This window comes from Passer montanus, unplaced genomic scaffold (assembly GCF_014805655.1).
Source record: "Passer montanus isolate IOZ18808 unplaced genomic scaffold, ASM1480565v1 scaffold8, whole genome shotgun sequence".
In the NCBI taxonomy this organism is placed as follows: Eukaryota; Metazoa; Chordata; class Aves; order Passeriformes; family Passeridae; genus Passer; species Passer montanus.
In genome coordinates this window covers 14,230,067-14,257,466 of record NW_024373256.1, presented here as the reverse complement: position 1 = coordinate 14,257,466, position 27,400 = coordinate 14,230,067, and the positions used below count along the sequence as shown (strand labels likewise).

General features: G+C 65.4%; 2 protein-coding genes across 4 annotated transcripts in view; one reads left to right on the top strand and one right to left on the bottom strand.

Moving 5' to 3' along the window:
- LOC120512933 (mitochondrial import inner membrane translocase subunit TIM16-like) overlaps positions 1-27,400 on the top strand; it is a 37,855-nt gene that overhangs the window by 5,183 nt on the left and 5,272 nt on the right. For both annotated transcript variants that reach the window (XM_039731785.1, XM_039731783.1), the window contains exons 5-18: positions 226-409; positions 1,024-1,100; positions 2,316-2,366; positions 9,827-9,913; positions 10,161-10,243; positions 25,215-25,269; positions 25,445-25,502; positions 25,591-25,736; positions 26,166-26,261; positions 26,337-26,489; positions 26,609-26,741; positions 26,819-26,994; positions 27,068-27,176; positions 27,267-27,353. In XM_039731785.1, the coding sequence (XP_039587719.1) occupies positions 226-409; positions 1,024-1,100; positions 2,316-2,366; positions 9,827-9,913; positions 10,161-10,243; positions 25,215-25,269; positions 25,445-25,502; positions 25,591-25,736; positions 26,166-26,261; positions 26,337-26,489; positions 26,609-26,741; positions 26,819-26,994; positions 27,068-27,176; positions 27,267-27,353 (1,495 nt within the window). The remainder of the gene's footprint in view (positions 1-225; positions 410-1,023; positions 1,101-2,315; positions 2,367-9,826; positions 9,914-10,160; positions 10,244-25,214; positions 25,270-25,444; positions 25,503-25,590; positions 25,737-26,165; positions 26,262-26,336; positions 26,490-26,608; positions 26,742-26,818; positions 26,995-27,067; positions 27,177-27,266; positions 27,354-27,400) is intronic.
- VASN (vasorin) lies at positions 15,936-23,183 on the bottom strand. 2 transcript variants are annotated; one of them, XM_039731787.1, is made up of 2 exons: positions 23,096-23,183; positions 15,936-18,694 (listed from the first exon to the last, which is right to left on the bottom strand). In XM_039731787.1, exon 2 carries the CDS (start codon positions 18,682-18,684, stop codon positions 16,675-16,677), a length of 2,010 nt encoding a protein of 669 aa, XP_039587721.1. In that variant the 5' UTR covers positions 18,685-18,694; positions 23,096-23,183; the 3' UTR covers positions 15,936-16,674. The 2 variants fall into 2 exon arrangements, with proteins under 2 accessions (XP_039587721.1, XP_039587720.1); XM_039731786.1 differs by lacking the exon at positions 23,096-23,183 and adding an exon at positions 18,852-20,489.

Here is a 27,400-nt window from a genome sequence, read left to right as displayed (position 1 = left end):
GGAGTGGAACATCCCCAGGGGGACAGAGCACATGGTCAAGGATCAGCCCCCTCCCATCTGGGACCTGATCCCCCAGAGCTGCAATGAGAGATCACCTGGGGATGCTCAGGGACCTCAGGGACCAAAGCCTGGGACAGCAGCGAGCCCCGGTGGGGCACTGCCAGCACCCAGCAGGGTCCTGCTCACCTGCCCTGGGACTGACCCCCTCCTCTCCTGGGGCTGCAGGTGAAGGTGTGGCGCCTGCCCGAGGGTGGCCAGGACATTCCTGGTGGCTCGGGGCTGACCCTGGGGCCCGGGGGGGCCCCGCTGGATGTGCTGCAGTTCCACCCCACGGCAGACGCTGTCCTGGCCAGCGGTGCGGGGAAGAGAGTCACTGTGTGGGACCTGGGCCAGCAGCAGCCCCTGACAGGTAGGCAGGGCTGTGACTGCCCATGACACGTGTCCTCCCTGTGTGTCTCTCCATGTGTCCTCCCCGTGTGTCCTACCCATGTGTCTGCTCCACGTGTCCTCACCGTGCCAGTGCCTGGGCTCGAGGCCTGACCTCAGTGTCACCAAAAAGGCAGCTCGGGTGGCTTTTTGGGCAGGGCACCACAGCCCCTTGTGCCTGTGCTGCCCTGCGCTCTGATGCAGTGGTGTGAAACACTCTGGTAATGCCCAAGGTGTCTGCAGGAGCTCTGCTGGGGATCCCCTGGGAGACAGGTCCCTCTCTCTGCATGTCCCAGGGCATGGGTAGATGTGGGTACTTGCTGACCAGCCTTGCCCAGACCTCAGCCATCCTGGGTGGCAGCATAGGCCTGTGGCTTTCCCAGGACTCCTGCTCTTTGTATCCAGCTGCCAGCAGCACAGGAACACTCCCTGCACAGACACAGCAGTGTCCCACTGCGTCCTGGCTGCCACCAGCCCTTTGGAAAGGCCAGATCATTTCTCCTGGGAAATATTCTGGGTGGGAGAGTGATGCCTCCTGCCCCGTCTGCAGGAGGCACCCTGCTTGATCCTGGCCCTGACCCTGCTTTATCCCCACAGTCCTGGATTCCCACGGGGACCAGCTGCAGAGCCTGACCTGGAAGCGAGACGGGCGCCTGCTCGGCACCTCCTGCAAGGTGAGCAGTGCCCAGGGGGACCTCGCTGTGGCACGGCAGGATGGGCTGTCTGCCAGCTGCTGGATGCACCCTGATCCCGGGGGGCACCCATTTCACAGAATCCCAGAATGGTTTGGGCTGGAAGGCACCTTAAAGCTCGTCTCGTTCCACCCCCTGCCATGGGCAGGGACACCTCACCTCAGCCCGGGGTGCTCAGAGCTCCATCCAGGCTGGCCTGGAACCCTTGCAGGCATGGGGAGCGTGGAGGGACGGGGAGTTTTGGGGTAGAAAGGGGCAGGAGCGGGGTCAGCGAGCCCGCGGGGAGGCGGGCAGGGAGCAGCACTAGATGGCGCCGGCCGCTCGCTGCGGGACGCGCCGGGAGCGCGGGGGCCGCGCCCGGCGGGGCGAGCGTGCGAAGGAGCGAGCAAGCCACGAGCCCCCAGGCCGTGCCGGAGGCTCGGCAGGCAGCTCTGAGCACACAGCCCCAGCCCCCAGCCGTGCCGAGGGAGAGCGAAGGGTTTGCGAGGGGAGCCCCGAAGGAGCCCCGGGCCCGGCCCAGCGTGCAGAGCCGGGCTGCGGGATGGGGCGGAGTCCCAGCGCATGGATGGATGGAGCCCCTGCCCCGAGTGCAGGCTGGGCTCAGGGGGTACAAGCCCCAGCCGTGCTGGCTGGGGTGTGGATCAGCCCCCCTGCACTGTGGCTCTGCTGGCACAATGCGTGCTCCCCAAACAGCACTCTGGCAGCAGGGCTGGCACCCGGGCACCCCCTTGCTGCCTCTGTGCCCTGCCAGCCATGCCGCGTTTGGCAGAGGGATGCCAGGCAGGAAGGGGCTCGTTCTCCTGCAGCACTGTCAGGATGGCATCTGAGAGTCAGGCTCCAGCCCTGGCCCTACTTGGGAGGCTCCCTTCTTTTCTGGGAGCAGTTTTGAGTGTGTCAGGGTCCTGGTGGGGTGCTGGGGGTGCCCCCCTGCCCACAATGTGGGAGGACAGAGTGCAAGCCATCCATAGGGATAGGCACTGCAGGCAGGAGAAGGGTCCTGGTGGGGTGCTGGGGGTGCCCCCCTGCCCACAATGTGGAAGGACACAGTGCAAGCCATCATAGGGATAGGCACTGCAGGCAGGAGAGTGATGGGCAGGAAGGGGAGGGCTGCTCACTCCAGCCTTCTGCCTTTTGCATCCTGACATCCCACTGGCCCCAAGGTCCTTAACCCTCCTCTGTTTTCTTTTATCTCACCAGGACAAGAAACTGCGGATCTTTGACCCCCGAGCAGGCCCAGCTGCCTCCCAGGTATGTCCCCTCTGGATGTGCTGCAGGCAGCCCTGCCCAACCTGTTCCCTGCAGGGGGGTGAGCTTTGGTCCCCCAAACCATCCCAGCCCTGGCTGGGCTTGGGAGAGGCAAGGAGCTGAGGGCAGGGGGAATAGGGCTGTTCTCCTAGCCCTGGTGGGGTTCAGCAGGGGGCCCTGCCCTCCCACCAGGCCAGGGAGCACCCCCAGGGCAGTGGCACGTGCCAAACGAGGCCTGTGTGAGGGCTCTGGGCTCTGCAGGCTCCTGGGCTCTGCCCCGCCCGTGGGAGCTGGACCAAAGGCTCTTGGGGACGAGGACCCACCAAGGGCAAGGGCTGGGCAGCTGGATCTGCACAGCTCAGCAAATAACAGTGATTAGGAAATAAGGAGAAATTTAAGCCTTGACGTCAAGTTCAAACAGCCTCTTATTAGAGGTTTCCTGTGGCTTGGGGGCTCTGGCTGCAGAAGGGGCTGGAAGCCTTTGGGAAGGGAGGGATGCAGTGGAGAGCAGGGTGAGAGGGCTGCAGTGGGCTCTGTCATCTCCTGCTGCCTGTGGGCTCGGGGAGCCAATGGCCTCTGGTGACAGTGCTCAGGCACAGTGATGGAGCCAGAGCTCCAATGCTGCTCCAGGACTTTCCACCTGCTCCTGCACACAACCCAGGTGCTGAGCTCCCCAAAGGCCCCTGGGTGCTTCCTGCCTTACAAATGATGCCCTGACCCTTCAGGCAACCTTATAAACACCCCACCACAAAAAATAAACACACAGCCAGCGGTGACACGTGCGGACGAGCCGGGGCAAAGTGCTCCCAGCACTCCAGCAGCTGCCACAATCCTGTCCCGCTCCAGTTGCCTCAGCATGGCTGGGAGATCCCATTCTCTACTCCAAAATTTATCCAGAGCTGGCCTCAGTGCTCCCCTCCCCTCCTGGCCCCCCTTCTCCCCCTGCCAGACCTGTCGGCTTGTCTGATGGCGGAGCTGTGAGTGCGATGGGCTCGAGCCAAGTCTCCTGGGGAGGGTGGACTCTGTCTCGCTGAGCTATTAAAAATAACGTGTGAATGATGGTGGCTGTTCAAAGCAGGCAGTTCACTTCCCTCCGCTGCTGTCTGATCCAGCCCGGGGCCGGCACTCTGTGCTTGCCAAGAGAAATATGCACCTTCACTGCCGCGGCCCTGCCCGGCCGGCTCGCAGTGGATGGAGATGTTTAGTCTTGGAGAAGTGCTCTGCTGAAGGGGAAAACTTTAAAATGCCATAAATCCTCTGGAAGTTTGCGCAGGGCTTGCTTAGCCAAGAAGAATAACGCTCCTGGGCTTTGTTCTTTTCTTTTTTCCCTGTTGCTGGAGGGCTGGGTTGGTTGGAAGGTCTCCTTCTCCCCCCGGGCCAGCGCGGTTACCGAGCCGGGTGATGCCGGGGCCGCCGTGCGGTGCCAGCACCTCGCAGGCTCCTGGCTTTGAACTTGCCTGGTTTTTTGCAGAGGTGAGCTGCAGGATGGGTTTCCCAGCTGTGCTGGCCCCTGCAGCACCGTGGGCTGGGTTTCCTCACAGCCGGCACAGGGTCCCGCTGCCGGCTCACCCTGGGCCCTCTGTGGAGCTGAGAGCCGGCCCCAGGCTGCTCCTCCGGCTGGGTTTCTTAATTGCCAAGCCTGCCTCATTAAACATTCCTTTGTTTAGAGCAGGGAAAAGAATGAGAAGGAACTAAAATAAGAAGTTCAGGGAGGAGGGGTTGCTCCTCCTCATACCTGGTGCTCTCTGGGGTACCTTGGACGTGGCACACATGGGGTTGGGGACTGAGGGTGGGTGACAAGGAGGGTGACTGGCAGGCTGCCCACACCCTGTGGCCGTATCCTAGCCAGGTCCTGACCCTCCATTCCCAGCTACGCCCGTGGCAGCTATTTTGAGCATATCCCAGCAGCGGGCAGACGTGTGTGACGCAGCATGGCCGGGGTCTGGCTGACCCCGTGGGGTGCCTGGTATGTACCCGGGGCCATGATTTCCCTTGGGAGAGCAGTGGCCTCATCCTGCTGGATCCCCATCCCTTTGTTGCAGCCCCTTTGTGAGCGTCAGGGCTATGCTCACACCCTATTGCTGCTCTCTGTGCCCTAAACTGGCAGTGGAGACACCAGGGCTGCCCTTGGTCCTGCCTTGCCACCCCATGGGGCCGCGCTCCTGCTGCTGGCTGGGTCCAGGTCCAAGCACCGCTGTCCTTCCAAAGAGTTCTGTGAGTTCTGTGCTCTTCCTTATCCCCTCCCGAGGCCGCACTGTCTGTCTGTCCTCCGTCCCGCAGGGTGGTGGTCGCTCTCCTCACCTGACCTTCCCCCTGGAAGCAAGTCACCTCCTCTCCCTTGTGGCTGTGGCCCTGCCGAGGCTCAGTGTCGCTGGTCCTGCCCTCACCCTCCTGCAATCCCCGTGCAAACCCCACCAAAGGTCCCTCCTGTGTCCTCCCGGGTCCTGTCCTTTGTGGGACAGGGGACACAAGGCTGAGCAGGGAGCTTGAGCACCAGGAAGCTCCATACCCATACCATACCCTCTCATACCTCAGTGGGTCACCTGCAGTGTAAGGCGATCATTCGGATATGCCCTGGGCTACTGAGGTGACATCTCTGCTTGCCCACTGCTGTGGCCACCTTCCCCTGGGTACAGAGCCCATGGGTCACATCCTGCTCCCCACAGGCTGTGGGGCTGCGTGTGCATCTGGCCAGCACCTGGCTCCCGGGACGGGCCTGGGACAGGCGGCGTCCGTGTGGAGCTGCGGGGAGCCGCTGAGCGCGGCCAGTGTGGGATGGAGAGGAGCCGGCTCCGTTCTCACGAGAAACTTCCTCCGCCGGCGTTTGGGCAGGGCCGGGGGCGAGGGAACGGCCCCGCGCACCGGGCCAGCGCACGCCCCGCTCACGTCCTAATGAGCTGAGCTAATGAGCGGGGCCGGGGCTCAGGGCGCCCGGGGACAGCTGGGACTGTCCCTGGGGGATTGTCCCCGCCGGGGGTTTGTCCCCCCGGCTCGCAGGCTGTGCCGGGGGCAGAGTTCAGCGATGAGCAGCGGCCGGGGCTCACAGCCCAAGCACAGCCGGGGCTGTCCCAGCCCTGCTCAAGGTTCCGGGGGAAGAGGGACTCCAGCCCCTGTCCCAGACCACGGCCACCATCCCACAGACCACATCAGCTGTGCCACAGTGGGAGATGCACCATGGAGAGGGTCCCTGGGGGCAGCGTGGCCGTGGTGGCAGGGTGATGCTGTGGCGGGGTGGAGATCCAGGTTTGGGGTGATCTGGCCCACAACCAGAACTCTAAGGACCCTGACATGTCACCTCTGCTGACCAGGATCCAGCTGTCAGCCCAGGGCTGGCTGGGGACCGCTTGTCATCATCGGGGAGGTGCATCAGGACGTAGAGAGACTTCAGCCTTCCTCCCACTGCCCCATCATCACGGTATCCCACGCTGGGGTCACCCCGGGGGTACCTGACTCCCAGCCTCGGCAGCAGCTTCCTCCGGGCTGGGGGAAGGTCCACAGCATCCCACATTCCCAAGGAGACCGTGGGAAGCTATGAAAAAGTTGGCCTGACTCTGGGCAGCCTATTTATAGCAGCGCACGCTCGGCGCTCTCATGCTTCTGTTCCCCAGCGTAGCTGCACGGGACTGTTTATATTTCCTCTGCTCCGCTTCCCCCTCGGCCGTCCTTCCCAGGAATGCCGCTTGGTATGGCAGACATGGGGAAGTCGAGGAGGATCTGGAATGAGCCAGAGGCATCTCAGGGGGTGTGGGTGTGTGGTGGCACTGGCTCGCCCTCGCCTGGGTGCCCGTCCCTCCCACTGGGAATGGCCTCACCAGCTGAGGCCCACACAGGTTGGCATCTCCATTACTGGGGCTCCTCATGGTATTTCAGGAGCCTCAGCTTGTGCCTGACCTGGGACTCCTGGCAGGCTCCTCTCCAGAGGGCAGAGGTGTTTTGGGATTTGATGGCATCATAGCAGAGCTTGTGGGGCTGGTGGCTGCAGGAAGAGGGGAGAGGCAGCAGAGGAGGGGTGGCTGCAGCCTGCCCACCTCCCTCTCCTGCCCCATCGCAGCCTTATAGTGTCTGTGCCCACTGGGAGCCCACCCGCCTTCCTGCCCTTGCTGGGCCCACAGCATCCTCTGGGACATGGCCTTGGCCTCACCAAGGGCAGGAGGGTTGGATGGAGCAAGGACGCCATGCTGGAGGTAAGGGGGAGAGGCAGAGCCTGGTGGTGCCCAGTTCCCCAGGGCACAGGAGCCTCACAGCAATGCTGCCCTGGCCAGTGGGACTGGGGAGGTGGTGTGGGCAGCAGGGGACTTGTCCTGGTCCCTGCCCAGTGTGACACACACATACCACACACCTGGCACAGAGCAGGGCCAGTGCTGGCAGTGTGATGGCTGCTGGAGCAACCCCACAGCTCTGTGTGACCCCTGCACTCCCCTGGGGCAGGTGACAGCTCCAGGTCTCCTTGAGCTCCAGGCAGAGACCAGGAGTGGGGCTGGCCTGGGAGAGGCTGCTCTGTTCTCCTGGTTACCTCTGCAGTAACTGGGATTTGGCAAGGGAAGGAGATCACTCGCATTCTTGTTCGGAGAGGAGGATTCAGTGCGTGGTTAACCCTCTCAGCTCCCGGGAAGCCGTTCCTCCTGCTGCCCACAGCCTCGTGGGGTGTGCAAGGAGCAACAGCTTCCCCGTGTGCACGGACCCGGGGTGGGTGTCTGTCCCCAGAGTCCCCCACAGTGGCCTGGCCAGGGGAGACCCCTCCTGCCCTGGCACCCCCCGGCAAAGGGGTAGCTCAGCCTGGCACTGGTGCCTCCTGTGCCCACGCAGATCCCGCCGCTGGGGTTGCTTCCCACGGGGATCAGATGTCCGTGGGCTGTTAGCCATGCTCATGGGCTGTTAGCCACAGGCAGGGCTCTGCCAGCCACGGGGGCTCTGCCAAGAGCAGTGTTTGACCCTCCCCGGCCACCTCCCGCCCTGCCAGCCCCAGGGCTCTGCCCTGCGCTCCAACCTCCGGCTCTCCCTGCCCTGCATCCGGCTCAGGGTGACGGCTCCCGGGGAGACAGGGATCGCCTGGGAGCCGGAGCAGCCTTGGCTTTGTGTGGGGCTCTCCCAGGCAGCCGCGGAGCCGTAGCGGCCGCTCCCTGCGGGCAGCTGTTCCCAGCTCCCGACCCCGCCGCATCGCTGCCAACAGCTGCGGCCGACACGCCAGCCCTGGGCCCCCCGCAGCCCCGGGGCTGCCCCGGGAGAAGGGCTGGAGACCCCCTGGGAACCAGCACCTCACCCCAGCCTGCCTGGGAGGGATTGGTTGAGCCTCGGAGAGGGACGGTGCTGGAAACTCTCCCCATGGAGCCGATCTGGTTCCGAGGAGGGGGCACAGGCTCCCCCCAGCCTGGGCTGCCCAAAACCGGCAGGGCTGGATCTGTTCAATGAGCAGGAGGAGTCTGGGCTGCCTGGGCACTGGCAGGGAGCTGGGAGGCTTCCTTGGATCCCCGCGTGCTGGCCCAGAGCTGGCGGGCTCCTTGCAGCCTGCCGGGGGGACAAGAGGCTCAGGAGGGACGCCCGTCCCTTAGGCTGTGGCTGGTTCCCTGCTCCAGGGGTTCCAGCATCACTCCGGGAAGGGTGCCAGGGTCTCTGCCCAGCTCTGCCAGCCCCAGGGGTCCACAGCAGCCCCACGGGTGTCCCGGGGCTGAACCACACCAGTGTCCACCCTCAGTGCCAGGCCACACCGGCGCGTCCCTGCCAAGACCCTCTGCACCAGGGGAGCTGCTGTCCGCACGCTCACCTCTGGCAACATCTGCACAGCTGAGCACGGAGCGGCCCAGCCTCCCGCATACTTGCTGCCATACGTACAGCTCAGCCGGGATGGAACTAATGCAGAAAACATGGCCCTGCGCCGCAGCCGGCACGCCGGGGGCTGGGAGCACAGCCCTCCTGGCTGCCCTCCGCCAGCCCTGCCACCGCCCCGGGGCTGCCACCACCGCCAGGGGCTCCGGGGCACCCGCGGGACCCGGGGCTGGGGTTATGGGATCTGCAGATGTGGAGCTGTGGCTGCCGCAGCCACACGGCTCAGGTGCAGAAGTGCTCTCCAGGCTGACGCGCGGGCTGGCCCCAGCTCCTGGAGTTTCCATCCCTCTTGGCACCGATCCTGGGACACGTTCCCTTCCCCAGGTCGTTTCCCTGCTGGGTCCACTGCCAGCGTGCTGGCGGTGGGGGCTGGGCCCCTCCTGCCCCACATCCTGGCCCTGCGGCTGGGAGCTCCGGGCTCGGCTCGGCCAGCGCTGCCTCTTCCAAGTGAGCCGTGTTTGTGCTGGCAAGGCCGCTGGCGTGACGGAGCCAGGGCACGACAGGCTTGGCACCGCGCGCCTGCTCCCACCCTGGCTCTCTCCGGAGAGCAGCATCTCTCTGGGGCTGGAGGCTGCTCCAGCAGAGCTTCTCCAGTGAGCTGCGACCCCTCCGTGGCCCCTCTCTGGCTGCCGTGGTGGCAGAGCCTCGCTGGCGGTCACGGTGCTCGCACCAAGGGGGACACAGCTCATGGCTCCTCCGTGGGCACCATCCGTGCCCCCCCCACGCCTGGTGCCCTTGCCCTGCGCGGAGGTCCCGGAAGCGCCGTGCCACTTTTGGCTCTGGCAGAGCCCTCTGCTTTCCCTGCCAGCTCTGAACTCGTTAGCAGCCAGTTCTTGGCACTCCTCAATGAGAGCCAGGGGCTGCGAGCGCTGCTGGTGCTGCAGGCCAGGGCTGCCTGCGGCTCCCACTGGGGCTCCGGGAACTGCAGGGCCCATCTGGGCACCACATGGGAGCTGGGAAACACCCGCTGACAGCCCCCTGGAAGCTCTTCCCTCCCATCCTCAGCAGGACCAGGATGGGGACAGGATGTGGGCTGGGGGTCCCACCCGCACAGGGAGCCAGGGGAGAGGTGAAGCAGGGTGCAAGGGATTAGAGCAGTCTGGTGAACTTGGCCAGGCTCAGTTTGCCGTGTTTCAGTAGTGTCTGGGCACACACGGGGCACCCAGCTCCGGGAGCCAGGATTCAGCATGGATAAAGAGCCCAGGGATGCAGCCAGGGAAGTAAGTCCCTCTGTCATCATCACCATGGCAGAGCCTCCTCTTGCATCTGTGGCACTGAGCAGCTTCCTCACAGCACTCTGTCCCACTCACCCGGGTGACCTGGTGTGGGGAGAGCCCTGGGGACACGGGAGCCATCTTCACACTCACGTTACCTGCCCCCACCCTCCCCTCCTTGCTGGGAGCTGGGCCAGCTGCTCCACAAGGCAACCACGCTGGCATGGGAAGGAGTCAGGGCTGTCACTGCTTGCGGGCTGTCCCCACTGCACTGTCCCCAGGGCAGCTCTCAGCAGAGCCAGCTCTCAGCTCCGCGTGCTCAGCCCTGGGGCAGTTCACAACCACGGCTGGTGAAGCACACGTCCCCTCAGCGTGTCCAGCATGGCTGGCAGCAATACTGACAGCCCTGTCTCCTGTGCCTTGCAGAGTGTCCCGGGACACGACAACAACAAGGACTCCCGGCTGCTCTGGATGGGCTCCAGCGATTTCCTCATCTCCGTGGGGTTCAGCCAGGTACAGTCCCTGCCAGGAAGGTGGCCCTGGCACCTCTGGCATGTTCCAGCCCTACTCCCTGTGGCTGCTGTGCCAAAGCACCCCAAGTACTTTTGGGGTGGCCTGTCCCCCATGAGAGCAGGAGGTCCTCTCACCAAATGCCCTGGCCCTTGCTGGGATGGTGGAAGGTGGCTGGGGAGGGTGGTGGCACCGTGGGGCCATCCAGGCAGCCCCAGTGCCCACTGACGCCGTGTCTGTGTCCCTGCAGATGCGGGAGCGGGAGGTGAAGCTGTGGGACACGCGGAGGCTCAGCGGGGCGACGCTCACCATGGCACTGGACACCTCACCTGGGTAGGGATGGGGACTCAGCACAGGTGGGAGGGTGAGCAGTGGAAACGTCGTGGTCAGGGACCCATCAGGAGTGTGGTGGTGAAGGAGGAGCTGGCAGAGAGCTCTTGCAACCAGCAGCACTCGGCCACAAGCCAGGGACCATGCAGCTGCGTCCCCATCACCATTTCGGGGAGATGAGAGGCAGAGGCAGGGCTGGCGAGGGCACAGAGGTGTTCTGTAGTGCCATGGGGGGTGGTGGCACTGCTGGGGACAGTGTCTGAGGTGGCTGCTGGCCGGGTGGGCTTGTGCACCGGGGCAGCACCACAAGATGCTGCAGGCGAGTGATCCCTTTGGTGCTGCTGGAGCAGCTCAGCCCTGGCCTCCCACCCCTGCTGTGCTTTGTGGCTGCCCAGCCATGGCCGGGCCCGCGCTCCCTGGGCAGCGCCAGGGAAGTGGAAAAGGAGCCTTGGCTGTGTAAGGGGTCAGCGCCCCTGTCACGGCACCATGGAGCCGTGTCCCTCTGCGTGGCGCTGCCAAGGCTGGGAACCCTCCAGTTAGAGCTGGCCTGGCCTCTCCCACGCCGCCAGTGAGCTGGCCTGGCGTCACCATGTGGGCAAGAAAATGGGAGGAGGAGGAGGCTGTGCCTTCATCCCACCAGGGTGATGGGGGTTGGGGGCACAGTACTTGTTGGGATGCACTGGAGGCCACCAGCTGTTCCCAGGGCTGCTGGCAAAGCACTGGCTTGCAGGGACCCTCACTGTGTGCCGAGCTGGCTCCGTGATGGGCAGGCTGCGTGGTTGGCAGCCAGTACAGGGCCTCTGGTGAGGGGCTGAGTGTGCTGTGACAGCCCCTTGGCTGCCCTGCCAGCATCCCCACAGCGGTGTCAGCTCCGGGCCAGTGCTGGGGGTGACCCAGACAGACAGGAGGGGAGAGGAGAGGACCTGTTGTGGGCATGGTGGGGTGAGGTTGGTGTGGAGAAGCTGCCTGAGCATCCCTCACCCTCCTGCCAGCTGCCAGGGGAGCAGCTCCCAGCTCTCCTGCTCACCAGCTGTGCCGGTTCAGTGAGCAAGAGCCGTCATCAGTGTCCAGTGAACGCTCTCAGGGGAGGCTGGGCTGCTGCGAGGGGACACCCTGGGGTCCATTATTGCTCTTGGCAGAGAACCCAGTGGGAATCACCCCGAATCCTCGCTGGGCCGGGCCGAGCCAGCCGGGTAAATGCGATGCAAGCGCTGCTGTGCTCGGCCCCTCAGCACAGGCTGCAGTTATTTTGGCTGCCGGGTTTATCGGCTCAGGAATGCGGCTGGCGGGCGCTGCCTGCGCGTCACGCCGGGGCCAGCCGAGAGGGGCTGGGGGCGGCGGGGGCGAGCGGAGACCCCCCTCGTGCTGGGGAGGTGCTGGTTTTAGGCAGCCGCGCCGGGGTCACCGCGCTTCCAGCCCCAAGCGCTCCCGCCTGTAAATGTGGCGGAGATGACAAATGGCGGAGGGGGATTTGGGCTGGCTCCCGGCGGAGGTGCCGAGCGGGGGCCGTGTTCCCCCTCCGGCAGAGCCATGCCGAGCACGGCCGCGACACTCCGGAGCCGTGGAGCCGCGGCGAGGGCACGGGGTGCATGGTCTCGGGGTCACCAGATCACCAGTTCTGCTTGGGGCAGACTTAGAACCGGGGGACAGCAGCTCAGCCCCCCGGGGATGGCCGAGCAGCAGCGGGGCTGGCTGTGGATCTCCGGCATGGCCCTGGGTGCCCGGTGTGGGCACGGAGATGTGTTGGGCAGTGCAGCGGTGCCGGCCGGGCCGTGAGCGGGCGTGGGGAGCTGCAGCAGCAGCAGCAGCAGCTCGTTGAAGCTCTTTGAGGAAGCAATCAGTGGGCGGGCAGGAAACTCATACCATTCATTACTGACGCCGGGCCGGCAGGAAGGAGAGTCCGCATCCCCACCGCATCCCCACCGCGCCCGCCGAGCCGGCACCGCGCGTCCCCATGGCACCCCAAAGCAGGGCCACGGCGTGCCCCAAGGTGGGGGACACCCCAGCGTGCTGACCCCAATGCCCGCAGCAACACCAAACCCTTCAGGCTGGTTGTGCCCTATCCAGCATCCTTGGAAGAGGGCAGAGAGTGGGAGGCTCCAGCCCCATGGACCTCCACATCACCATGTGCCTTTCGGGGGTTCTCTTTCTCAAATCCCGAGCAGGTGAGATATTTCTGACCACACAAACATAATTTTCAAAGCATGTCAGGGCCATGCTTAAGAGCTGACCCCACCAACATCCAGACCCTGAGGGAACAGGAGGTGGGAGGTGTGGGTGGCCATGGCCCCTCTCCGCATCCTGGTCCTGAATGTGCCACCCCTGGATACCTGCTGTTCCTTCAGCTCGGGTTTTGTCCCCGCCTGGCCCCCTTTAATTAGATCAAGGAGCAGCAGGGCAGGAGCCAGGAAGGGGCCTCAATAGGTTATTGTTGCCCTAAATTGTAACCAGCACCGGCGGGGTTGGGTTACCAGCTCCACTCGGGGTCACCGACCAGACCCCGCTGCCGCACGCCCGGTGGCCGGCGCAGCACTGCCCGGGGACGGTGCTGTCACCACCACGGTGACAGGAGAACAGCGGCTTCCTTGCGTCACTGCTTCTTTCAATGTCCTGAAAATGTCCCCGGGGAGGCTGGGGTGCCATGGCCAGCTCAGGGCTGGGGCTGGATCGGTAGGGATGAGATCCGGGGTCAGCAGAGGTTCCTGTGGCGTCTTCCAACAGTGGGCATGTCCCTCCAGGGCAGGATGGTGGTGGGGCTGAGGGATGGGGACAGCTGGATCCCCACCACCTTTCACGGTGCAAAGTCTGACAGAGCTGGGAGGTGCCGGAGCCGGGACCTGTCTGTGGCAGGGAGTTGGCACAGCAGGATGTTTGTGGAGGGATTTGGGGCTGTTTGGCTCCCCCAGCGCTGGAGCAGGACATGGAGGAGCCCAAGTGGTTCCCTAGGGGCACTGCCCAGGGGGACTCAGTCCCTAACACCCACCCCTGCCCTTCTCCCTGCCACAGCCTGGCTGAGCCAGCTCCTGGGGCTGGGCTTGCAGCCCTGGCATCTCCCAGCTCCAGGGCACCCAACCCCACCGAGGCACATGTTCCCAGTGTCACCCTGCCACCTCTCCTCAGATACCAGCTGGAATGGGACCTGCTGTTGTCCTGCCTGGCACCCTCTGCACTGCTTTCTGCTGGGGCTTAGTAGCCATTTTGGGTCATGGTAGGTGTTTTGGGGATCTCTGAAAAAACCCACCCTAGCAGGAAGAACCCTGAGCAGGACAGGTCCATTGCTGTCCCCATCTCCCTGCAGATCCCAGAGATGCCTGGGTTGACATGTGCTTGTCATCAGTAGGAAAGGGGTTTTTCCTGCCCCAGCTTGGCTGCCACCCTCAGACACAAGGAAGGGGAGAGGCCACCCCACCCCATCAGGTGTCACCCCAGTGGGACCCATCCCCATGGGCAGCCACATGAAGGGGTTAAGGCGGGGCAACCACGCAGCCCATGTCGCCTGTCCCGTAATTCCACTGGGTAAAAATAGCCCAGCGCTGGGGCGGGATGGCAGCGCCCAAATCACTCCCAGATGAGCCACAGCCTCGATGGCCACACGGTGCTCCTGGCCTCCCCAGCTCTGTGGGAAGATGATGAGGTCCAGAGCTCTTCCTGGCAGCACTGGGGTCAGTGTGATGGGCACACGCCTGTCCTCCCCCCAGAGATTGGACATCCAGACCCCTGGCACCAAGCCATGACCTCTCAGGGCTCTGCTCCAGACCTGGGGACCTGGGGCACCCAGAGGACTATCTTTGGTTTCTGTGGGGCCATGTCTGGGACCAGGGGTGATTTTTGGGAGACCAGAGCCCTCCAGCCTTGCCACGTCAGGGTGCAGGCAGGATTTGCCCCGGTGAAGGCGGCGGCTCCTCCCGTTGTGGCTCCCCGCCGAGCCCCCATCCTGCTGGTGGCTCTGGCCGGGGCTGTCGCTTACCGGCCCCGCCGGATCGCACAGAGAGAGAGAGATTTTTTTTGGGTCCATTTCAGGGGGTTTTGCAATCCTTGTCGGCGCTGATTCAGCTCGCAGGAATTAGCAGCGCCGCACGATGTGCCGCTCTTGGAGCAGCTCTTGGCGCGCGACGGGGCTGGCAGCGGCCAGGGGAATTTTGTGCTGGGATTCAGGAAGCCACAGGGGCTGGACAGTCCCACTTTGGGCACTGCTGCTCTCCCGCAGGGCTGCCGGGTGCAGATGTGGTGTGGGTGGGGGCCAAGCCCTGTCCTGGCTGCAGTGTCCCCATCACCTTTGTGCCAAGGCTGAGCCCTGCTGCCCCTCTTGTGCAGCTGGCACCCCAAAATCTTTGGCTCGGGGTGTCCCAGGGGTACTGCACCTGCCAAAGCTGAACCCTAACTTTGCTTCTACCCTCGTGGTGTCTCCACTGGAGCTCCCTCACTCCGGAGCTGCTGGAAGCCCCTCCAGAGCAATGGGATCAGCTGAGGTGCCAAGGGTCCCCCGCACACACTTGGCATGGAGGGGTTAACCCTGCAAACCTTCGGCTACTTGCAAGTGGGGAAATCGGCTTCATTAGGGGAAGGGCATATCATGGAGGCAAAGGAGGGGGGAAGAGAGGGGCCAGGAGGGGCTGGAGGGCTCCTGACGCCGGTGCCGGCGGGGACACGGCAGGGGCTGGCCCGGGCTCGGGGGGCTGTGGCGGCGGCCGGCCGGGGGCACGCGGCGCGAGGCCGCGGCTCCGCCAGGGACTTTTCTTCTCTCCTCCTCGCGAGGCTGGAAAATATACAAAGCTCGCAGTGAAAATATTTACACAGCAGCAATTTTGGGAGGAATTTGGGATGTTAATTTGAAAAATCTGTGGGGAGAGGACCACAATGGGCCCTTTGAGCGGGCGAGCGTGGCCATCGCAGCGAGCCGCCCGCGCCGGCGAGGGGCCCCTCCTGCCGCTGCGCCGGCCCTAATGGGAGCCAGCCCTGCCGGAAGCCCACCTGGGAGCCGGGGGGCTGCGCCAGACGGCCCCGCCGACGCCCCGCGCCCCTAATTGCATCCAGAGCCGCTGTGTGCCCCGGGCGAGCGGCAGCGAGGGGCCGGGGGTCAGGGCCGTGTCCCGCGGCCGGCCCGGAGCGGCACGGCGCTGACCCTCGGCTTCGGCCCCGCGCTGTGCTCATTCGCTCCAAATCAAACATACCTCGGCGGGCAGGGCCCCAACCTGGAAAATTCCAGCCCGAAAGATAAAGGATTGGAAAACGATTAAAACCAGAGGGTTGGAGCAGAAACCACTTGGCAGCGGGAACCTGCCGAGCGTCGGCTCGCAGCCCACCCCGCCGGGGCCAGCGCACAAAACCGGCTGTTCCTGGGGCCGGGCAGCGGGGGCTCTGGCGGCGCCCCCGGCTTGGGGGGCCACGCAGGCTGACACTTGTCACGGGCGATTTGGGGGTCCCGGTGCCGCCGCGGGTGACGTCAGGAGGTTGGGCTGGGCTGTTTGTCCCGCAGCTGGCCCCGCAGCCATCTGGCAGGCGGGGAGCGATGAAGTAAGGCTGGATGATGCGCAGGGCAGGGGCTCATTTGAACCCCGTGGCCTCTGTTTTGGGAACACCTCCCCAGCGCCCGAGGTGGGGGGGCAGCGTCCTAGGGGTAAAAACGCCCAGAGTAGGGAAAACTCCCCCCTCCCTTGCCCTGACTCATCCCGGTGCTCGCCAACAACAACGGGAGGACACGGCTGACCTTCCCGCTCCTCTGCAGGGGACACGCGGCACTGCCCACACCCCTGCCTGTGACGGGCAGTGCCTGCCGAGGTGCTCAGGGCTGCACAGAACTTCTCGTTGTTGTCATTTTAATTATTTTGGGCTTTTTTTTTTTACAAAAAGACACCCTTCTGATCTGCCTTACAAAAGAGATGTACACAAACCTGTACTAAAAAAAGTTTTCCCAGAAGAAATGGGAAATAACAATGTATAAATATTCTCTCTGAGTTCTTAAAGCTTCAATTCCCGGTTTGCCTGCTCGGCACTTCCTTTGGCCCGGGGGGTCCCGAGGGTCCCAGCACCTCGGCCGGGCCATATTGCTCACATCAGCTTCCAGGGAGTCGAGTCATGGGCCGTGCTCCGCTGAAGGACCCTTGTTACCAGCACGTGGGCGTCCCTCAGCCCAGTCACAGCAGCTTTCCCTTTAGCAGGAGCTAAAAAAAGCCCCCCCAACCCCCAAATTAACCCCCCCTTCTCTTCCGCTACCCACATTCCAGGTAGAGTCACAGAAATCAAGGCACAGAGCAGTAAATTCGTGTCTCCTCCCAAAGCATGGCAGCCTCTCGGAAATTGCACGTTGTGGGACGGGGGTGTTTCTGCCTCAGTTCAGTCAGCTCCTTGGCAATCTGTATCCCAGAGGGACATGGCCAGGTGCTGCCACTGGAGCTCAGCCCTCCTGTGTCCAAGGCTCTGGAAGCCCTGTGGGTTCAGAAGTAGGAGGGTTTGAGCCCCGGGGTGTTGTTGTTGCTGGGGTAGTGCGACTGCATGAGCGGCACCTCGCACTCAGAGCCACCAGAAAGCATCGCCGCCTCTGGCACCTTGCAGCCGTGGCTGCTCAAATCCCCGTTTTCCAGGCAGGCTTTCACCCCTTCCAGCTCCAGTGGGCCGGCGTCCACCCCAGCGCCGGCGTGCGCCTTGGCGCGGCGGTGCCGGCAGTAGTACATGGCGGCGGTGACCACCACCAGCAGCAGCAGCAGGGCAGCCAGCGCAGGGACGAGGATCAGGGCGAGGTTGGGGTCCTGGCTCTGGGTGACGGGGGAGTGCTGCTGCAGGCTGAGGGGCAGGGTGTGCGCCTCGGCGCAGTGCTCCTCCTTGGGGAGCTCGCCCAGCGCCCCGATGCACACGCGGTAGGTGCAGTTGGGTTTCAGCGCCCGCACCGTGTACTCGGAGAGCGAGGCCGGCAGGCGCAGCATCACCGGCCGCTTGTCCGGCCCTGACAGGTTCCGGTAGCTCAGGCGGATGCCCTTCAGCTGCGCCTTGGACTGGATGTAGTTGTGCAGGTCCACTTTGAGAGAGGTGCTGCCCACCTGGGCGATGCTGACCCGCTGGGCAGGAGGCAGGGCTGGTGTGCCCGGGGCTGCCGTCGTTCCCCTCGCCTCCACCTCGCAGTACACGCCAGCGAAGCCCGCAGGGCACAGGCACTCCAGGAGGTTCTGGGCACCCAGGTGGCAGGTGCCGCCGTTCAGACACGTGCGGGGGGGACAGATGGGCGCTGGGGGGCTGGTGGAGGCCGGGGCACCGCTGAAGGGCACCGAGGTGGAGCTGCCCTGGGGCTCTCTGGGCCTCAGGGTGGGTGCAGCGGTGCTGGGGGGCGGCGGCGGGCGGTGGGTGCTGGGCAGCGGCGCAGGCGGGGGCAGCGTGGTGGTGCGGGGCGTGGTGGGCGTGGGGGTGGTGGTGGGGCAGCCAAAGTCAGTGTATTGCAGGTGATGGAGAAGCTTGCCCGAGTTTTTGGGGGGGAAGTGGCAGCGCGTCTCCTCGGGGCGCCGCAGGACCACACCGCTGGTGTTCACCCACTGCACCAGCCAGCTCATCTGGCAGATACAGTTGAAGGGGTTGCCAGCAGCCGTCACGGCTCGCAGCCTGGGGAAGAAGCCGGAGAAATCCCGAGGGATGGTGTTGATGTTGAGGTTGCTGATGTCCAGCTCCTGGAGGTTGTGGAGGCTCTGGAAGTCCTCAGCCGGCAGCTGGGAGATGCGGGTGTTGCCGGCCAGGCTGAGCCTGGTGAGGCTGCCCAGCCGCCGCAGCACCGCCGGGACACGCTCCAGCAGGTTGTCAGAGATGTCCAGCTCATGGAGGTTGTTTTGGACCTGGAAGAGCTCCTCGTTTAAGCTCATCAGGCCCAGCCCTGCGATCTTCAGGGACTCAATGCTGACGGCATGGAAAGCCCCTGGTGCAATGGCAGGGATCTTGTTCCAGCTGATGTCCAGCAGCAGGAGGTTGGGCAGGTCGAGGGGGGGCACAGCCCTGAGCTGGTTGTTCTGCAGCTTTAGCTCCAGCAGATTCTCCAGCGTGTCGAAGGCAGCAGCGTGGATGTGCTGGATCATGTTCCTCTGCAGGTAGAGCCGTTCCAGCAGCCGCAGCCCATGGAAGGTCTCATTGGTGATCTCCTGCAGCTGGTTGGAGGACAGGTCCAAATTGACGAGCTCCGTCAGGGGCTGGAAGATGTTTCTCTGGATGCTGGTGATCTTGTTTTGCGAGAGGTCCAGGAGCTGGAGGGCAGGCAGCCCTGCAAAGCTGTCCTCACTGAGCGTTGTGATGCCGTTCTCGAAGACGTAGAGGGAGAGGGTGCTGGGGGGCAGCCCCCGGGGCACCGTCTGGCCCCGCCTGGCTGCACACAGGATGGTCTTTGGATCATGGCACTGGCAGCCTGCAGGACATGCCCTGGCCAGCTCCCCACGGGCCAAGAGCAGTAATGTGCAAAGGATCAGCTGTTTCATGGTGTCAGCTCTGCGGAGAGACAAGCGCAGCCAGGGTGAGGGGCTGGGCCCTGCTGGGGGGTACCCAGGGCTGTGGGGCACCTCTGAACCCCACTCTGCCTCCGGGGCTGCCCACCCCAGCTCCATGCTCCCCCCTCCCCAACCCCCAGGATCTGGGGATGTGGTACCTTTGCACACCCCAGGCTCTACCATGAGACACTTTCCACTGGTATTGGGGCCGTCTTCAGTGGAGCACCGAGACCTTTCCCAGTACTCACAAGGGCCCCAACCTCCCCAGCTGCTCAGCAGGGTGCAAATCAAACACAGGGGATGCGGAGAATATCAGAGCACCGGGAAGGGGTGGGAGCCTGGCCAGCCTCCCCTGCGTAGAGCTCAGCTTAACCCTTTGCTTGTGCCATCGTCACAGCAGCTGCACCCTCAGGGGCTGTTCCTGCCCAGATCATCAGGAAACGCAGCCCCTCTTGGGGACAGGGGCACAGAGTGTGGGGCTGGAGGAGCCATTTGTGTCCCCAGAGAGTACAGGGGCTCATATTCACCCCACCACACCCCTGTCCCTACAGGTCACCTTGCTGTTCCCCTCACTGTTAAACTCCAGGGACTCAGCACAGAACCGTGGGCTGTGCCCCTGTCCCTTGAGGGCTGGGTCAGCAGGGATGGAGGGAGGAGGCTCTGGGGTGACCAAGGCTGTAACCACCCCAACCCCAGCTCCCCATGGATGCCCTGGCCAGTGTCACAGCAGCTGTGTCGCAAAGGGCTCCTCCCTCAGCCCCATCTTTCAGCCCCTTTAATGACACTAGGTTGGGCCAGAGACTCACAATCTCCTGCCACTCCATCTCAGGGTCGGGGGGAACTGGCAGAATGGAATCCCTGGGTAAGGAAGAGGCGAACCCTTCCCCAGCCCCATCTGTTGCCACCTCCCCCCTGCTCAGAGCTGTCGGAGCTCCAGGCAGACGCCCCCTCTGTGGCTCACAAGGGGCCCCCGCTGTGTGTGGGGGGCTGCAGGTCACACAGCAGCACGTGCCGCCTGCCCCGGCCCCATCAGCAGTGCAGGGACAACATATCCTGAGCCAGGGGGGTCTGGACCCGTGCTGTGTCCTCTTGTCCCCCTGCCGGGGTGTTGGACAGGGTTAACACAGCAGCCAGCTCTGTCCTTGCCTCTTCCTGAGGGGCCCCCCCCAGGGTGGGGTGAGCCCACGGCTGGGCAGGGTCACCAACAACCGCCTGAGTCACTTGGCCCGGCCAGCCCTGCCCTGACATGACCTGTGCCGTCAGCCCCCGACACTGGGGAGGAGCCAAGCCACATCCACGAGGTCACTGTCACCCAGGGGTCACCATCACTGCATCCCCTCCCCAGCTCAGCCCCCAGCCCCTCACCAGTGTCGGGTGCTCCTGCACCCCACATCACAGTCAGCAGAGTTAAAAACACAACATGGAGACCCTGTGAAGCGCTGTTTGGGGTTGGGGACAGACCCAGCACCCCTCGAGGTGGCTCCAGCATCCAGAGCATGCTGGCTGGTGGGAGAGCCGTGGGTGCAGGGTGCTGGCATGCCAGCGGTGCCACGGCCGTGCCAGCCCGCCCGGGTGGGCAGCGCCGGAGCGGGGCCAGGCCTGCGGGATGCTGGTGAGGCCGGGGCTGGTTTTGCAATGCCAGGGTCGGGTTTCGCTGACGTGTCCCGTGCTGCAACCAGCTGCTGACTCCAAGTCTCTCTCGTCCCTTTAATTACGCTGGCATTTCCTCCCCGTCTGCCAGGCTCCCCGCTCCGGGCAGGTTCGGCCAGCCCGGCCAGGGCCGCGCATCCGCGCCTGGCCACGAGCGCCGGGCAGGCTGGCACGGCCCCCTGGCACAGCAGGCTGGCACGGCCCCGCAGCCTCCTCCGCCCCTCGGCATCGCCGCTCGGCCGGCACACGCCAGCATCCCGCCCGCGCCCGCTCCCGGCACGGCGCTGCTTCGAGGCACAGAGGAGCTCCCCCAGCCCGGGACAGCCCAGAAACGGGGGGCAGGGGAACAGCCCCCCCGGCCCTGGCAGGGTCCCCGAGGGCGGAGAGGGGGCCCCGTTTGTGCTGGAGGTGTTGGGGCCGCCCTGCCAGCGGCCTGCTGCTGCCTTGGCTGGGCTCCCCCGCGCCTGCACCGCAGATATTTGCCGAATTATTCATATTTTCCGGCTGCGGGGAGGATCTGGGCTCAGATTCCCCCAGTCCCGGCTCAGCCTTTCCCTGCCAGCCTGCTGGGGTGGGAGTGCCGTGTCACCCCCGGGCTGGGCCGCGCGCTGCCCCTGGCAGGGGATGCCCCGCTTTGCACCCGCCTCCTGTCCTTAAGGACGAGGCCGATGTCCCCGCGCTGCAGGGTGACACCTGTGCAGGACAGGCTGCAGGAGCTGCAGGGTCCCTGCCTTTCCCCTCTGCTTGGCGACCTCAGGGAAGCAGGCACAGCCGGGATGTTCCTTCCCGCACCGGCGAGTGCAGACAAACAAAGCCAGCGTTGTTGCTGGCCCGTGGGCTGCCACCTCGGCCGGTGGCACCAGAGCAGGAAGGACGGGGGCCCCGCAGCGTGCGGTGACAGGGAGGGACACGGTGCCTCTGCCAGGCGGGCTGCAGACGCTGCTCCCCTGCCTTACACCCCTCAAAAGGAGCCGATGTCAGCACGTGCCCCCTCCCCCGAGCCAGCCGGGGGGATGTGCAGGATTAAGCCCTTAATCCTCCTCCCCTTCAACCCACCCTGCGCCGCCGCAGCTCCCACCTCCTCCCGCTCCCCTCCCTATTTAATTAAAGTTTCCGCAGCAGCCCCGCAGGAATGCGGGCCTGCTTATTGCATTCCCCGGAGCACTCGCCAGCCCCTCCATCGCGCTCCTGCCCCTTTGACCCGGCCGCGCTCCCCATCTCAGGTGCCGGCAAGGAGAAAAACCAGCAGAGCCGCTTTGCCGGCAGCCAAACCGCCTCGGGAGGAGCCGGAACGCCGGCGGAGGGTGGGAGGAGGCCGGCGATGGTGCCACGCGTGGCCCGGGCGGCACGGGCAGATTCCTCCGCAGTGACTGGGGCGGCCGCGGCTGTCCCCGAGCGCTTCCCCGTGCCGGCAGAGCCAGCCGGGCCGGCAGCGCCTGCGTCAGGGCCACCGGCCGGGCCGGCCGGCCTCGGCGTGGCGCGGGGAAAACAGTAATTAGTGTCATCGCTGATGGCGGCACTGCCCAGCGCCGTGTGGGCAGCGGCACGGCTGGGTCAGGGCAGCGCGGCCGCCACAGCCACAGCAGGATGGGACCTGTGGGCGTGGGGCACGCTGGCAAGGGGAGGAGTACCGGGGGACTCTACTGGGGGGCTGCTGGTTGGGAAGAGTCAGAACTGGAGCATCTCTGCTGGCATGTGTTGGCTCCTGTGGCCAGTGCCAGCCTGGGAGAGAGCCAGGAGTGGAAAGGGACATTTACCCCGTGGTGGCCCAAAGAGGTGACACCCAAAGACAAAGAGGTGACACCCAGAGGGTGACAGGCGCCCAGCACCCTCTGAACTCACGCCAGGTGACAATGAAGTGCGCAGGGAGCTGGTGACAGGAGAAGAGGTGGCATATCCCTGCCTCCCGGTGCCAGGCTGGCCGGGGGCCCTGCTGGCACCCATCCCTCTGTGCCAGCCAGAGGGAAACCCTTGTCGCCACCGCGTGGGGACCCGCTTGGCCCCACAGCAGGTCAGTGACCCAGGACAGCAGCCCCTGAGGACAAGCAGAACGAGGGCAGCCAAACCCCACCCCAGCCAAGCCCTCCAGTGAGGAGGGTGGTGTTTGACACTGCTGCCAGCAGCTCCCACCTCTGCCTGACCCCAGCAGGAGAGCCCAGCCGCCACATCTGCCAGGACAGAGCAAGCACGGGATGGGCCCAAGACCGTGCTGGTCCCGTGTGGGTTTGGAGTACTTCACTGCCACTCGGCCACGCCGGATGGAGCCATGCTCCATGTCAGCCCCAAACACATCCCTCCCCTTGCCTGCGATGGATGCAGCACCAGACCAGGATCCCTGGGCCATACCCCAGCGCATCCCACGGCAAAACAGGCACAGGCAGGGACAGGGAAGCAAGAGCCCTCCGTGAGCCCCTGTCCCAGCCCACTGCAGTGCCACCGCCCCAGCCCAGCCGAGGCCCCACCATCAGCCGAGGCAGGGGCCAGCCGGGTGCCCCTGGCTCAGCTGAGGCCTCGCAGGGAGCAAGGCATGCCGACCCTTAGCCGAGACCCCAGTGTCACCCTGTCACTCTGAGTGCCCAGGCCACACCGAGCGTCCCACGGCCCTGCCGGGCCCACCACAGGGCCCCCCGGGCCCCACCGCCCCCTGAGCCCGTGGATGCCCGGCAGAGCCCCTCCCGCCCGTGGGCTGCCGCCCCACAGAGCCCGGGTGGCCGTGTGGCGGGTCAGGCGGTGCGGCGGCCGCGGGACTCACCGTGGCGGGCGGTGCGGTGCGGGGCTGTGCGGGCGGGCGGTCAGTCCATGGCGGCAGCGCAGCGGCGGCCGGGCGAGCGCTCCCCTCTCTGGCGGCGCCGGGCGCGGGGGGCGGCATTTAAACCGCGGGGGCGGGGCCTGCCCTCCCGCCGGGCGCCCATTGGCTGCGAGCACCGAGGGGGCGGGGCGAGGCACGGCCTCCACGGAGGCTCCGCCCCCGCTCACCTGGGGCCCGGCGGGGGCGGCACCGCGGGGACACCGGGAGCCCCCGAGCCGCGGAGACACCGGGACCCCCGGGATCCCCGCGAGTCCCCGAGCCGCAGGGACCGTGGAGACACCGGCACCTCTGGGGCCCTACAGCCATGGGGACCGCAGGGACATCCAGGGCCTCTGGGACCCTGGAGTCACAGGGACCGTCAGGATCCCGGAGACACAATGTCCCCGGGACATTCAGGACTTCTGAGTCACAGGGACCCCCTGGACCCGCAGGACCTCTGGGACTTCAGAGTCACAAGGACCCTCGGGATATCCAGGGTCTCTGAGTCACAGGGACCCCCGGGATACCCAGGACATCTGGGGCCTCAGGGTCACAGGGACCATCCGAGCACCCAGGACCTGAGTCACAGCAGCCCCCAGCACCTCCAGGACCTCTGGGACCTGGGAGTCACAAGGATCCCAGAGGCCTCCACAGGGACCTCCAGACCCCGTGACCCCCCAGAGTCACAGGGACATTGAGATTTCAGGAGCCTCCAGAGTCACAGGGACCTCTGGGACCCCTTGGGAAGTCCATGTTACCCCAGGACCCACAGGACCTCTGGAAGCTCCCAGACCTTCCAAACCCTCCAGGCCCTCCCAGGACCTTCAGCGTCCCTGGGGCAGCCCTGGTGTGTGTACACACAGGTATAGGGCTAGATCCAGGTACAGGTATCTCCCTCATATCCCCTGCACCCCCTGGTAACAACAAAGGCTGGGTTGGGTGTCCTTGGGGTGCCCAGGGACACTGATATCCAGTGTGCCCAAGGTAACCAGGGACTCTGGCACCCTGAGCCCCAGTGCCCTGGGGTCCCAGTCCCCCCATGCCCCTGGTGTCCACAGAGCTCCTGCCACTGTGTGCCAGGGGACAGGGGGAAAGTGGGTGGCCCTTGCAGGGCTGTCCCATGCCTCTGTGACAGCAGAGCAATGCTCCCTGTTCAGCATGGTGAGGATGGCACGGGTTGGGCTGGCACAACCAGGCACTCAGGGTGCCCTTGTCCCCGACCTGCACCACTGTGGTGGTGGCAGTGCTGGTGACTGTGGTGGCAGCAGGGCAGGGGACGCCGGTGCCTGCCCCAGACATCCTGGTGGTGTTTGCCTAGGTTGTGCCAACAGCTCTGGGGCAGGACCATGCCATACCAGATATCCTGCATGGCATGGGATGGCATGGAGCAGCTCCCTCCCCTTGGCACAGCCACAGAAATGTCAGCCGAAAGTAATGGATTGTCCCTTTGGCCGTGCCTGCGGCGCTCCCTCCTCCACCCCTGCGGAGGGAAGGCACAGAGCGCCTCTGTGCTCCTGTCCCCACCATCCCCTCAGGCCACCGAGTGTTCCCTGTGGTCCCCTCCTGCCACCGAGCGTGCCCCAGCCATGGAGCCCTGGCTGCGGTGTGGGAGCGGGTGCAGGGCAGGGAGCAGGGAGCAGGCACACGCTGCAGTGGCACGGCGGCCGCAGGGCATTCCCGGGGCTGGCCGGCTCCGCAGGTGAGCCGGGCGTGCCACGCGCCCGCCCCGAACTGGCCAAGCCGGCCCGGCCGCCCCCGGGGGACCCCGCGGGTGCCAGAGGCTTCCCCGGCGAGGCCGGGTGCCACGGCCGGGCACAGGGAGCAGGGCAGGGAGCAGGATGCCCCACGGCCATGCAGGTGGCAGTGACACCCTGCTGCCAAGCTGTCAGCCCAGGCTGGGACAGTGAGGGCTGTCACCTGGGGACCAGCCCAGCAGCCTGCTGCCCTCCCATCGCAGCACGGCCTCCACGCTTCCCCAGGACGGGGTTTGGGGTGTGCACCAGGGGGGGAGCAGGATGCAGCCCCACATCCATGGGGGTGCTGTGCCCATGGGGCCCTGGCTCAGCACCCCCTTCCCTTGCAGGGTGACCATCCCTCTGTACGACGCCGACACGGGGCTGCTGGTGCTGGCAGGGAAGGTGAGGTCCCACGGTTGGGGGGTGTAGGGGGACACTGGGGGACAGGAGGATGCAGGGGAGTGTAGTGGGATGCAGCTTGGTACATGTGGGTGCTCCAGTGGAGTACAGGAGGTTATGTGTGGGTGCAGTGGGGTGCTTCCTCCAGCCCTGCTCATTCCCTGGAATGTCTCTCCAGGGAGAAAACCTCCTCTACTGCTTCGAGGTGTCCCCCACACAGCCAGCACTCACCCAGGGTAAGCAGGTCCCCTCCCCCCCATATCTGCCCCGGGGGGCTCACCAGTGCCTGGGCACCCAGCCCTCAGCACCCTGCCTGTCCCGCAGTGACGCAGTGCCGCACAGAGGGCAGCACGCGGGGCCTGGCGGCCGTGCCACGCCTGGCCCTGGATGTCATGGCCTGCGAGGTGCTCCGAGTCCTGCAGCTCACTGACACCGCCCTCGTCCCTGTCAGCTACCTGGTGCCACGCAAGGTGAGGGGGCCCTGTGGGTGGCACTGTCTCGTAGGTGCCTGGTGTCATCTCACGGGTGACACCTCACCAGCACTGGGTGACAAAAAGGACCTGGCTTCAGTGAGACCCCAGTCCCCAGCCTGGGGAGAACAGGAGAGATCAAACCTGGATAATGATGGTGGATTGCAAAGTCTGGGTGCTGGATTTGGGCAGCTGGGTGCTGCATGCAGGATTGGGGTGCTGCAGAGTGGATGCTGACAGCTGGGTGCCACCTGCTGGGTGCTGTTGTGCAGTGGGTGCTGGGCACTTCAAGCAGCTGAAGTTTGGGTGCTGGGTAGCATGGTCTGGGTGCTGGAAGTGTCTGGGGCTGCCCAGGGGTGCCCCAGCTGCAGCAGACAAAGGGTGTGGGATTTTGGGAACACCCATCTCACGCCATCCCCTCTCCCCCAGTCTGTCCAGGAGTTCCACGAGGATCTGTTCCCTGACTGCACAGGGATGCTGCCAGCCACCGATGCCCAAGGCTGGTGGGCAGGGGACAGCCAGCAGGTCTGTGTCATCTGGGGGGGTGTCCTTGCTGGTGGCATTGCCACTGACCCATGCTCACCGTTGTGCTCCGTGCAGGTGGGGAGGGTGAGCCTGCACCCTGCACGGAGACCCACGGAGACCTTCACATCCCCCATCATTGCTGGCACCGGCCCCACCGACACCGGCCACACCAACACCGACACCGGCCACACCGACACCGACACTGGCCACACCGACCCCGACCAGAGTGTGAGCATGGGGTGCTGGAAAAGTGCACTGAGTGCTGAAGGGGTGGGGTCCCTGCTGCCCTCACCCCACAGACAAGGCTAGGGTGCCAGCACCCCCTGCCTGGACTCTCTCTCTCACAGGAAGCCAGTGGCTACTCCTCACCATCCTCACTGGCCTCACCGGGCAGCGCGGCCACCTCGCTCTCCGCCAGCACCGGCCCCTCCAGTGGCTTTGCCAGCAGCCCCAGCCAGAAGTCCCTGCAGAGCATTTTGGGTGAGCAGGCAGTGGGGTGGCTCGGAGTGCCCCACCGGGGGCATTCAGGGCGCTCACGCAGCCCTCGCCTGCTGCAGGGCCCAGCTCCCGCTTCCGGCACGCGCAGGGCCGGGTGCTGCACCGGGACCAGCACCTCACCAACCTGCGGGGGCTCAGCCTCACCACGCCGGGCGAGTGCGACGGCTTCTGCGCCAACCAGCAGCGCGCCGCCCTGCCCCTGCTCTCTGCCGGCGGCCAGATCGCCGTCCTGGAGGTAGCCCGGGGAGGTGCGGGGGCCGGCACGGTGCCGGGGTGCCGTGCCGCTGAGCCCCGGCTCTCGCCCGCAGCTCTCCAAGCCCGGCCGTCTCCCCAACGTGGCCGTGCCCACCATCCAGAACGGCGCAGCCGTGGCCGACCTCACCTGGGACCCCTTCGACCCGCGGCGCCTCGCTGTCGGTACGTGCGTGCCAGCCCTGCCCAGGGAGTCCCCCAGCGCCAGGCGTGCCAGATCACCCCACTAAACACTGCCCATCCCTTCTGGCACAGCGGGCGAGGACGCCAAGATCCGGCTGTGGCGGATCCCTGAGGGAGGGCTGCAGGAGACCCTGCAGGAGCCTGAAGCTGTTCTCCGAGGTGAGGGGACTACTGAGCACCCCACGCTGGGGACAAACCAGCCTGGT

What these genes read in the sequence shown, in the direction of transcription:
- VASN (XM_039731787.1), bottom strand. Translation starts at nt 18,684, where the DNA reads ATGAAACAGCTGATCCTTTGCACATTACTGCTCTTGGCCCGTGGGGAG.